The sequence below is a fragment of the Micropterus salmoides genome, unplaced genomic scaffold, assembly GCF_014851395.1.
Source record: "Micropterus salmoides isolate LMB-PRFRI ecotype aquatic unplaced genomic scaffold, ASM1485139v1 Ms_hic_scaffold_11, whole genome shotgun sequence".
NCBI classification, from domain to species: Eukaryota; Metazoa; Chordata; class Actinopteri; order Centrarchiformes; family Centrarchidae; genus Micropterus; species Micropterus salmoides.
The window spans coordinates 29930695-29943475 of record NW_024040152.1 but is presented as its reverse complement, the minus strand read 5'-3'; the positions used below and the strand labels follow the sequence as shown (position 1 = coordinate 29943475).

Sequence of the window (12781 nt, the reverse complement as noted above, 5' to 3'; positions counted from 1 at the left end):
AACCATTGTGGGGGTACCACACAATGAGCACTTTTATACACAGTCACCTACTATTACTTTCCAGGGGCATATATGAGCATACAGAGTCAGTGTCAACAGCAGAAACAATCTGAACCATTTTCCTTTTACATCATTTGTTAATAACACAAACTACCTTTTGGGGTTGTGCACAAGCTTGCACTAAATAAAACACAAACATCTGTAAGTGAAATTAGATTTTAATAGACAAATAAATGTCACATCTAGTCATACAGCAGCAGACCTCGGGTTTGACTTTTGTGTCCTTGCAGGACATTTTGTGTCCAGGGAGCAGCTTGCCAATAACTGCATCTGGTGGAACAGACCTGTGTCTTTACACAGACCAGAGGCTCCCATAGCTCCCCTTAATTGAAAAAACACACCCAGGGTCCATATTTATTGAGCTCCTGAACATAGAGACCCAATCTAGAGTCATTGCAACAGGTTCCCCTCAAGCAACTCATTCATAAAAACTTCAAAGAGCAAACTGATTCCAGATCAGTGCTACTTCTGTGCTATCAAAATAGATCAATAGCAGCCCAGAACATTTCGTGTCAATCAGTAGAAACACACATTACATTTAAAAGTTACGAAGGTCAACCAGCACACCTCGACACTCCTGATTATTTATAACACAAGACAATTCCGTCTGCAGTTGACTAAAACAGTAAAAGAAAGTGATATGTTCGATATACACTAGGTTGCTCTTTGATCATGTCGGAATACAGGCAGATGCATTTCTTTGGGAGAAGGTGACACGTCACACATGGATCTTTAAAGGGCACCCCATCAGACAGCAAGTTACGAATAAAGGCAATCCAACCCTGATCACGAGCAGAGACAAGACAGCCAGGAAACACGTGACGACTCTTCACTCATTACCGTGGGCAATAAGATCGGCATTTTTGCGTCTGTGCATTAGTTATACATGTCTATCAAAGGTAGGGCACGTAAAACACTATTACAGGTACATAAACAGCGTAAATAGAATGAATACAAATATATAGAATCTATCATCTATATCTCTAGTGCCTTATTACACCCGGTTTCAAATGCATAAAAATCATTTCTGGAATAACACTGAAACAGAAAGGATACATGGAAGAGTAACAGCAAGAACATCAGTAAATAACAGGAAGGGATGAGAGGTCACGGTGGTGTGAGATTATTTCATGGGTGTACTGTAATGTGTGTGAGTAGCAACAATATATCCATGAATATACTGTACACTGGAGAGGCAGTGTGGTGCACACATTTTGCTGGGGTTTTATTAACAGCAGGTTCCATTCAGCAGGATGCTGGGAATGTTTTCATGCTGTCGCGGTGGTGTAAAGTGGAGGAGCTTGCTTGGGAGGGACACTGACACTGTCATCATAGGGAGGTAGCAGCACCTGGAGATAAAGAGGACAGAAGAACATAAATAAGAACTAGAACTGCAAGCAGTTGTAAGCAGGGTCCAAGTCTACTGGCGCCATGGAGGGCGCGTGAGTCGGCCCGGGTGCCCCAAATTTGATGCCGACTGGACTTGTGGCTTCGGAGGAGTTACTTAAAATAGGTTTTTCAGTTTTCACAATGTTGCGAAAAAAAGTTTAGGCGGAAATGGGCGTGGCCTAAACCAGGAGATTCAGCTCGATCCCCCGAACGCGTGGACATAAGGTTTTTTATATGCGCCTTCGTAGGCGGTAGTTCCAAGCCCAAACGGGTTGACCTTGCTTATAGCGCCCCCTAGAGGTAGAAGTGTGCGAATTATTTCACCTGAGGTCATTGACAAGAGTTGGACCTACCCTATGATTTTCACGTCCCTAGCACTTACCGTCTAGGCTGCAGTATGAGTTTTACGTACGGAAGAAAAAAATAATACAAACGAGAACGATTACAATAGGGTTCCCATTTTATTCGGGTTCCCAGGGGAACCCGAATAATTGTATTAGGGGTTGTATTAGGGGTCCAAGCCGGGGCTTGGACCCCTAATAAAACACAAAATAAATAATGACAAAAGGTGTAGATCTTAAAATAATTCAAACAGACAGGTTGAAAACAGATTAACAGAACTTATTCTGATCTCCATGTGTGCTATGTAGCAATTATTGTTCCATTAACACATGGTTGAAAACAAATATTAATAACCTTGGGGAGGGTCCTGCTTTCAAATACACCTTGAGCTGCTGGATGCAATTCGCAACCCTAGATGCAACTAAAACTTTAATTGTCGATATTATTCTGCAATATTGTTGATAATGGATTCTTTGCTTAAGAAGTGATGTTTCGAGAAAAAATGCCTAATATGTGCTGATTCCAGCCTGTCAATGTTAATATTTGCTGGTGTTCTTATAGTCGTCTATCATAGTAAAGTGAATAGCTTTGGGTTTTGGACTGCTGGTCAGACAAAATATGTCAACTTAGGCTCTTAGAAGTTGTGATGGGAATTTTTAACTATTTTCAGACATGTCATAGACCAAAAGATTTATCAATTAATTGAGAAAGTAATCAGTAGATTACTCAATAATGACTGATGAACAATCTCACATGATGTGTGGGTTCATACTGAACCAAATGATCAGAGATATTTAGTATTTTGGTCCTAAACTGTGACTATCTAGAGGGCTGTAGCCAAGCAGTCAACCACTGCTTCAAAACAAAATGTGGTACACGGAGAGTGTCCTGAATAATGTGGCTGATGAATGAGATATAGGACACTCTGCTATGTGAAAAAAACTAAGCAGGTGTCGGCATCCAGACTTAGTTTTAAAGCTGTACACAGGCTGTCTCACTAGAGAGAGGGCAGATTTTCTCATCCATCTTCTATTATTCATCCTTCACACCCAATGGTAAAAGTAGGGTAAGTGGTGACAGCTGCTAAATTTGGCTATTGGCATCACAGATAAGTCAGTTTCTTTGCGAAAGTGCTGAGTGTACCTGACAGATGACATAACTAGAGTTGAAGTCCCACCATGAAGAAACTAACTGATAAACTGAGAGCATGATTTTGAAAGATCTGTATGTTTCCCTGTAGGTTTACGCTCCCAAACGCAACAATTTCTAGGTGAAAAAGGCATCCAGCAATTTGTTAATCTTACCACTTTTCTCATGCTTGCCATGATAAACCTGCTCACACGTTTTTACAACATTCACAAGAAGGTCTTTCCTTCCATCAGACGTGTGAATCTAAGTTTCCTGTCTGCTCGTCTCTTTCTCAGGTAATAAACATCATCTGGAAAGCGAAGTGCAGACTTTTTTGAGTCTGAACATCTTAGGTGGTTTTGCTGTTGACACCATGGTTAACAGAAATGTTGGCTCTCTCAATGGTTCATTTGACTTCATATACAACAACACCACATGTCTCCCATGTTATAAATAATGGGTTTCAGCCCACACAGGCAGACTCAGCCTTTCCTTTGTAAAGGTGAACTATTCTGATCTTTTAAGAAGGGACATGGACATTAAGTATTCAATTAACAGCCTCTACTGTGGTGTCCTGTAATTGACGGAAACAACTGGACACATCAGCAAAAGATGATAGATGAAGCTGGCTTTTGAGGGAAAAGATCCAACAGAAACAACTGGTGGGTGGATATACAGCAATGTTTAGAAATTGAATCTCAAAAGCCAGAAACATCAGAGCAGCTGGCTAATTGAACATTCACTAAACCCATGAACAGAGATTATCCAATCATATCTTATCAACCATAACCAAGCAGGGAAGGTCATCAATGATTGGATTTCTCCACATGATGATTAGTAAGAGAGATATTCTGTGTATAAAGTGTTTTAAGAGGTATATATTTTATCACCTTTCCAAACACTACATAAAGGGTTATGGGTGAACAAATCACATTGTAATTATTTTGTTATTTATAATGTTCATATTACGGCTCACTAAGTCTACTGTGATATTCACAAACAATGCTCCAACTTTATTTCCATGTCTTCTATAGATCATCAACAGGTAGGGATAATGACATGACCCACGACATGTAGCTTTAGCCTCAGTCTTTTAGCCTGATGCCATGTATATACTCATGATTGTGAAAATTTTTGCCAACCAACGAATGGAGCTTAAGCATTAGCCAAATTTAGCTGGGGACAGCCCTCATTCTCCTTATCTTCTTTAATGCATTTTAATGGTTACTTATTGGTGCTCCTCGCCATATAATGCACATGATTGTGTGGGTGTGAGGGACTTTTCTGTACGTCAAGAAATTCCGCTCATATGTAATGCATATTTTCTCATATGTAATTTAATTGTTTAATGAAATGTATGGGGCTGATTGTTCTTATGTTGTGTATATATGATGCTTTGGCAATGTTGTTATTACATTCATGCCAATAAAGCTAATTTGAATTGAATTGAATGAATGCATTAGCTGACATCTGACCTAACCACTGTATAACTGATGTATAATAGAAAAAGCACACCTGCAAAGGTGAGGCTAATGATAAATAAAGGGGCAGGCTGTGGTTTTTCTGGCTCTTTTTACTAATGTTGTCAATGGGTCAGAGAGCGTTCTCCTGTTGCTCTCTTTACAGTTCAGGTGTTTTATCAATCAGGACCCTGTGGATGTCTCTGTGTCTTAAAAGCCCCAAAACATCACAAAAAGCCACAAGGCTGTCGAGTGTGGTGGATTGTTTTAAGTCTTAAGCTACAGACTGAGGAGTACAGGTTTCTCAAAATACTTGTGAAACCCAACAAACTGCAAGGTCAGTATTGGAGCCAGCTATTGACAGCTCCATTTTGTCCAGGCGGAAAGCATACATTTTCTCAGAACTTGTCTGCTCTGCATTTTGTAATAGTCAAAACAGGTGATCAGTGTTTCTACAGCCTTTTCTTCTCTGTTCTCTCAAAGTACAAGTGGTTATAATAAGAGTGTGGGCAGCATGGCGGTAGGATGGCCAGATATGGACAACAGGATGCAGACAGGAGACCCAGAAACACTCATACAGAGCTCTATTACTGTACTACTACTGTGCCTCAGCCACCATCATAATGGCTTTGCCAGCATGGAGCCTCATGTCTTTGTCCAAGTCTGTTCATTCGTCCATACTGGACTTTGTATAACTACCTGCTACGACAGCTCAACTTTATACTTCCTTCCTCCCCCAACATGATGACTTTCCAGTTGCCAGACTGGCCTGAGCAGAGGCAACCTACGCAGATGATGAAAACGTGACTTGCTGTCTAGATTGAATAAGGAAATCATTTTTCCAGGAGTTGTTTTGTTGCCTTTGGAAGTGGAAGAAAGCAGCACATCAAGATCAAATACTGTTTTATGTTGGATCTCCAGATGACAATATAGACATAAATGGTAGTTGAATGGACTATGAATATGGTAACATATTGCACACATGCACAGTGATGATTTTTCTCATGTACCTCACTTCTACATTTCATTAATACCTGTTGACTTGTAAATCATTTAGTTTGCTAGCTAAACATTTCAATATGTAGTGGTGATATTTCTCTTACAGTTAATGCTGACAAAAGCATTTGTTCCGCTGCACACTGCACATGTGGATGCCGGTGTATGTGTAGAGTAGTGTTGAAGTGAGAGTGCGTTGACGATTGTTACGCTTTGTACAAAGACGTTTGTAACAGCTCATTGGTAAATGTGATTAACAGTCCTGCAGGTGGTCTGACAGGAAAAATAATGTAGTTTTTTAACTGCATTTGTTCAACTGTAGTGCAACTTCCATGTTTCACCATTACCATGAATGTGGACATGGTAGTTTATTTTGACTGAATCCAACATTCACTGTCCTGCTGCCCTAAACACAGTAGTGCACTAAATGTGCATTATATCCACCGCTGAAAATAGTCCTAGATGAATGCCCTCTTTACTCCTGTAAAGAATCTACCATGCCTAGCTATTTTATTAAGGGAACCACTCTGTCTTTTCAAAAAATTAATCTATACATTCCTAGTAAGTCTTTAAATATTTACATTTTGTCACTAAAACCAGCCCCACAGATAGGCAGGGTAACTAACAAAGTATTGAGAGAAAGACTAATACACTGGTGGTTTAGGTTTTGACATGCGATTTGATGACAATGACAAAAATACAGGATATCACCAGCCTTGTCTATTTTAAAGTATAAAGACATCATGGCGATATGGGTATGATACCATACAGATCATCAGAGATGACTTACCGTGGTGTCATTGGTCGTGACATAGAGCAGGATTTCAGAAGTACCCCGGCCGCTCACATATCTGTAGCAGTTCCACACACATGCTATCAGGTAAGCCTGATACCAGATAGAATGACAAAAATAAGAAAAATACAGATTAGAAGTTGAACTGCATAACATCACGATCATCACTTCATCACTAAATCAGAAATGCTACTTAGGGTTATGGTGAGTAAGAAATGATTTGGTTAATGATTCTAAGTAAACATATTTGTATTCACATGACGGCAATCAAATGGTTGTTAGCCTTGCCAGCTCTATGGACTGCAGTGTTGGTCTGTCTACCACTTTGGTGAAGACTCAAATATCTCAGTAACTGTTAATTGCATTGCCAGGAAAGTTTGTAAAGACATTCATGTCCCTCTTAGGATTAACTGTACAAACTTTGGAACTTCCTTTACTTCATCTAGTGCCATCATCATGTCAGCTGTATTTTGAGCTGATTAGTATGCTAACTTGCTAAACTGAGATGGAGAACATGCATGTTATTGTGTAAGTGTAACATTTCTGTCATGTATTTCCTGCACGCAGACCGACACAGAAAATATGCACACCGTGTCTCATAGTGCATAAGAGGCTGTAATAAAAGTTTGTAATTCAAAGAAACACTGAATAAAACACACATAAAATACAGATCTTAATCCATTCACCAGTGTTTTCAGGTTCTATCTAAGGGTTATACATCACTTTAGAGTAGCAAAAACAAGTTCCCGTTGTTCTCTGTCATCCAGGAATCACCTGGCTCTCAGCAGGCAGCTTGCTACTGGAACTCCCCGGGTCAAACACAACACCATCTGCTACAGCCATCCGCTGGCTAGCACAAAGCCAGACTGAGCTCTCTAACTTCTATAATAACCCAATTAGGAAGCCGCTTTAGTGGTCTGACTGCTAGGTTATTTAAAAATCCTCCACAGGACTCTGCAGAGATCTATTTGCAGTAACAGAGATCACTCAATTAGCTCCCGGGCCACTACAAATGATACTGACAGTGTGACAATGATTCTGATTCTGCAAAGCAAATCAGTCAGAAAGGACTCACACAAATGTTGACCCAATCAAAGATTCTAGGGGAACTAAGTGGGGTTTCCGTAGTAAACCCCAGTACACACACAGCGGTGCTTTGAGCTAAATGCTTATATCAGCATGCTAACATACTCATAATGACAATGCTAACATGTTAAAGATATTGAAGAGGTAAAGTTTACTATGTTCACCAGCTTAGTTTAGCGTGTTAGCATGTTATGTTAGCAAATTATTACTAAACACAAAGCACAGCTGAGGCTGATGGGAAAGTAATTTGTAGTGGTTTTGCAGGTATTTGGTCAAACCAAAGTATTGGACAAAATAAATGTTAGACCTGATGATAGTGATAGATGTAAAGTGTGAGGATCACCACAGTTCACAACAATTTATTATTAGGAGGACAAGACTCAAATATCAATATTTATTAAGACATTTCACTTAAATGTCAACCTCATGTGGGTGCCAGAGAAAAGGTCAGGGGATCATCCAAGTCAGTACAATTAATTTTCTGGGAAGTATGAATATCTGTACCAAATGTTATCCAATAGTTGTTGAGATATTTCTGCCTGGCCTGAGTGGTGATTTGACTGACATTCCCACCTCAAGACACACAAGTGACTGACGAGCAATTGTGTCACTTTTATATTAAATCTTTTTAGAAATGTAGGAAAATCAACAGCACCAAAGTATTAGAAGATCCCTTTCTACTATCAGCTACCAGAAATCATTTTATCAGCCACAGTAGACATTATGACAATTCACAGTAGGGACAAAAAAAAAAAAAAAGCACCACTGTAAATAATAAAATGACTGTTGGTGCAGGTGTTCATGCATGCTGGCTCCCTGTCGCAGAATAATTTAAAAGGACCTCCCATAAAAATAAACACAATAAAAAGAAATTACAAGAGAAATCTTTTTATAAAAAACATTTTTTCATTTTCATGTATGTCCAACCCACTTAAGTCATCACAAGTCACAACTGGACAGAAAATTACATAAAAAAGCACAAGCCTGAGTCACAAGGCTTCATAATAGAACTGTTGTAAGGAAATGGGTTGTGCTACAAATACACGCCTGATCAATGCAGTTAAAAGTATGGAGAAAATACGTAAATTAAGGGAAGAAAACATTACCTTGAAGCTGAGAATACAGCCGATGAAGAGCAGCACGATGAGGACCAAGCACACATTACTGAGAGCTGCAACTTCCTCTTTGTAGGGGAAGTTATCAGGCTGCACGGGAGTCAGAAAATCATGCAGCAAAGAGTTAATTTGGGGCTAAAAGGAGCACCCGTCATTAGACAGTTGAGGGAGCGTTACCTGTACATCAATACTGACATGTGAAATTACAAAGGATAATTCAAAAAAGTCAATGCCCTGCTGTTAGATATCATCGACTTCACTATTGAGAGGAAAGCACTTGAGACTTCTTACCAGTTGCTGCAGGTAATCCTGTATCGTGTTTGGGTAAACCACAATGCTGACAGCGACCAGGGTGTTGAGAGCAAAGTCAAATATCTGGTAGCAGAAAAATGGTACGATCCAGGCGGCACGCAGCTGAAACAGAGATACGTATTTCAGGTATTTAGGATATACTGATATATTTATCTGAGAGCAGAGAATGAAGCTGAGCTCAAAATGGTGCTACACTGTTATCAGAAGTCAGCGCTGGAACTGGGTCACAGGGAGAGTACAGTGTGTTAAAGGTAATAAAACAGGAGGGATGCTGTTTGGATGTGTTATTATGACATTAAAAAACAGATGTGATGCAAGAGTGTACAGTAGTAGACTGGCAACATTAACACTTTTTAAAAACAGTTTGAAAACCAAAACACATTCAGTGTATAAGAGCACAGTCCATGTAGTATAATCAGCAGCACTGTGCAGGTATAACAGTATAAAGAAAAATCTAATAGATCATTAGTTTACCTTGTAAGCACCATATGTTGCCATCCCACATATAAGTATCATCAGCAGAGAGATCGCTGAGGCAATGCACATGTCTGAAGCAGAGAGAGAGGTGGAGTTAACAGTCAGACAGAGTCAGTGTAAGGTCCCTTTGGTTGAGGCACATTCAATTCCAAATCAAATTTTGTGGAAATGTTTACAACATCATGTTCAGCTGATCAGGGTGGGGGAGGGGGCCTTTACATGAGATACATGAACAAGCTGCATCTGTCAACCAGACAAGGAATTAACCTCTACTCTGTCATTCCCTCCATGTCAGCCTTACCTCACATCAACTCAACATAACAGAATAAATCATTTTGTTACATAAGGATAGCTCCGGGCAATGCCAAAATGCAGTAATGTGGCACTACTTGGAAAATGTCCTTTCAACATTTCTCAGTCCTGTGACCCATTCAAATGCATGTACATCTATTTTAAACTGACAATGAATATTTGGTAGCTGTGAGTCACAGGCTGAATCACATTTGCTCATAAAAGGGCTTGTGAAAAGTGTAGACAAAAGGGCAGACAGAACCAGACCTTTGGAAAATCAAACATCAATTATTTAAACAAACAAAAATGCTTTCAATAGAAGAAACTGTACCAAGCCTCAAAAGTCAGTTAAAAGGCTTGGGTAGTGTTAAATCTGCAATAATTGAGTGTTTTGTCCAATGGGGGCAGAAGCTGTGAACACAACATCTAAATACAGTTTTATCAACTTTTATGGCAAAGTTGTTGTTGGCAAAATTGCCTATTTACACATCCAGCTAATACGGAGCAACATTACCATTCGTTTTCGGTTTGCACCACCTTCTTAGAGAAATATCTGGCTCTTTTTGCTCATTTGGTGGAAGGTGGTGTTCAGTGGGTTTTTTTAGAGAGCTCTAAAAATCCACTGAAATAGCTCAATTTCACTGACAACACTATGTTGTTGAGAAAGTATCCTAGCTTAGTATAAAGACTGGAAGCAGGGGTACAAAGATAACAAAATCTGCCTACCAACACCTCTACTGCTCACTTAGTAACACGTAAAATCTTATTTGTTTAATATGGACAAAGAGAAATGTAGAAATAACTTTGTAGTTTCATGGGGCATAATGTGCTGTAACTATCCTGGCTAACAGAGGCTGTTAATTCGTGTGAACTTTGGAAAGAGACATGCTAAGCTACGCTAATCGCCTCCTGACAGACATAAGTGTGGTCGTTTGCTCACCTAACTCTCGGCAAGAAAGTGAATAAATCCCCCCAAAACTTTTATTAGTGTGACATGGTGCAAAAACGTCCAGCATTATAGCAGAGTAATATAGTAATATTCCAATAGCAGTAGAGTACTGGCTTGTTTTTTTATCTATCTCACCGCCTAATGTCCTGTGAATTATATTTTTGAGACATGCAAAAAAAGCACAGTTTCAAACGTACAGTTATTTGGGTGAAAAAAAATTTAAGCTAGAATCACTTTTACTTGATTATCAGATTTATTATCCAGCAGAATTAGCCGCATATTTTCTCCCATATGGAGAGGCAGAAGTTTAACAATTAAAAAAAAAAAAAACACACAGCAACTGCCATCACAGCTTGTTGTTAGTCAAATCTGAACATTCAACAGCGCTTAAATAACTGAGAAACATTAAAGTGTTCTTGTTCCTACAAGCAGAAGTCATTTTTCAGGCTCATAATGCAGGGCACCCAAATCCTTTGGAACTGGGACAATACAGTCGTTCCCAATCAGAGGCTACCAGCAGCATGTGCTGTGGCCGTTCAGTCAGACTGTTCTAGTGTACACCTGGTCTGTTAAGAAGGCTTTTCAAATGCTCTGCACAGATGGACATTAGGCTTGCGTGTCTGTGGCTTTGGGTGTTTGATTTAAAAAAGAAGTGCTGACCGTCGTCTAGACAAATGTGTGAGGTCCCTCCAGTAACAGAATAAATCATTCCATTAGTCAGTTGACAACCCTATTGAGCCTATCACACCACCGCAATTGTGGGAGATTTACTTCCAGGTGATGGTAGTATTGCAAGACCACTTATGGACCTTTACTGTAAAGTGCTGGCCTACTGGGCTACTTACTGGCGTCATCCATGACATCCAGGTCGTTAGCTAACTCAGCGCTGGTCAGGTGGTACTGCTCAGGATCACTGAGTGCTGTGAGCAGGATGAGTAACACCACGGCATTGATGAGCTTAGGGACAGAGGACATATGGATAGATAAAGGCAACAATATGCACAGGCAGGCAGGGGGGGCAATAAGGGCAGGAGACAGTGGAACAGTTAGAATAAAAATGGGCAGATGAGGTAAAGATTTCAAAATGAGCTGCAGTGTAACAAAATGAAATCCTACTGTACTCTTGTGACTCTAGAATCCCAAAATAAAGATAATTAAACGATGTCCTAGAAAAAGTGTAGCTAACTTACTTACCTACAGTAAAAGTACAGGCACATACATAATCCTTTGTTTTGGTCTGGCTGGCGCAGCTCAATATGCAGATGACTCATACATCCTTATTATTCAGGTGAATGTAATGGAACATTCTATGCAGTCAATAGGCAGCCGAACACAAAACCTGCTACCTGAAGAGGCCAAGTGCTAATTTATTCATGGGGAGCAGAGGGAGGATTTTTCCACATGTGGTGTTTGGTTTAGTTAACCCTCTCAGTTTAACAGAGTGATGCATTTAAGAAAACATATCCCACTGCAAGACTTTAAAAGCACAAAAATAGAGGGTAAATATATTTTTATGTTTTGATTTAGTAAAATTATGTTTTCAAAAGCCCACATCATGACTTATTTCTTTTCTGAAAGCTTCCTAATCTTATGTATAATCATGTATAAAACCCCTCCTTTATAGGCCTCTACAAGTCAAGTATCCCTCAGCAACTTACAGTAATGCAGAAGTCTGCTGGGATAAATCTTTTAAAGAACCAAATTCAATCCTGGATATGAGAATTTGGCTTTTTATTAATAATGTCACCCCATCATAATCATAAAATCCTGCACTCACTATGATGACGTTTTCCCTGAGGTGTGTTTCTGGATGTCTACATGGGTGCAGTGAGTGACAGATAGGCGGTGCTCACCATGTACCAGACCCCCAGGATGATGGTTCCTGTGCGGACATGGCAGCACAGACAGCAGCTTGTAGAGTACCAGCGGTTCCACGGGGAGATCATCATCTTGCGTGCTTTATCACAGCTGCGCGAGCATTCACAGACGACGTCGGTGTTTGTGAAAGAAAGAGGTCCCGCGGTCCTATCAGGGTCTGCGTTAGAGTCGGTCCTCGCTAAGGAATGACGGCCAGGATCCGACCTGCCCGTTATCACCGTGAGCGGCTTAACGGATCTGAGCGGCCAGCGTCAAGCGCGCATCAAGGACAATATCACTTCCGGTTTCAAAATATTAATTGTGTTGCCATTTTTTATGTTGAAGTATAACAACGTTTTAAGGGAAATGTTTTGAGCAAAATCACCTTATTCTCTCAGTTATATAAATGTCATTTATAAATTGGAAGATCTCATTTTTAATCTCATAACTGAACATTACTTGTGTTATCTCAAACATATTGTACCACATTAAGGCTTACTGATTATTTCACCAACTATTTCCTCAG

General features: G+C 39.8%; 1 protein-coding gene across 1 annotated transcript; it reads right to left on the bottom strand.

The window, feature by feature from the left end:
• Nucleotides 1-202: 202 nt before the first annotated feature.
• Nucleotides 203-12512, bottom strand: LOC119898066 (lysosomal-associated transmembrane protein 4B-like). The gene is made up of 7 exons (XM_038712212.1): nucleotides 12252-12512; nucleotides 11244-11355; nucleotides 9156-9229; nucleotides 8661-8783; nucleotides 8361-8459; nucleotides 6166-6261; nucleotides 203-1409 (listed from the first exon to the last, which is right to left on the bottom strand). The coding sequence occupies exons 1-7, from the start codon at nucleotides 12345-12347 to the stop codon at nucleotides 1329-1331; spliced, it is 681 nt and encodes a 226-aa protein (XP_038568140.1). The 5' UTR covers nucleotides 12348-12512; the 3' UTR covers nucleotides 203-1328.
• Between the last annotated feature and the right edge of the window lie 269 nt (nucleotides 12513-12781).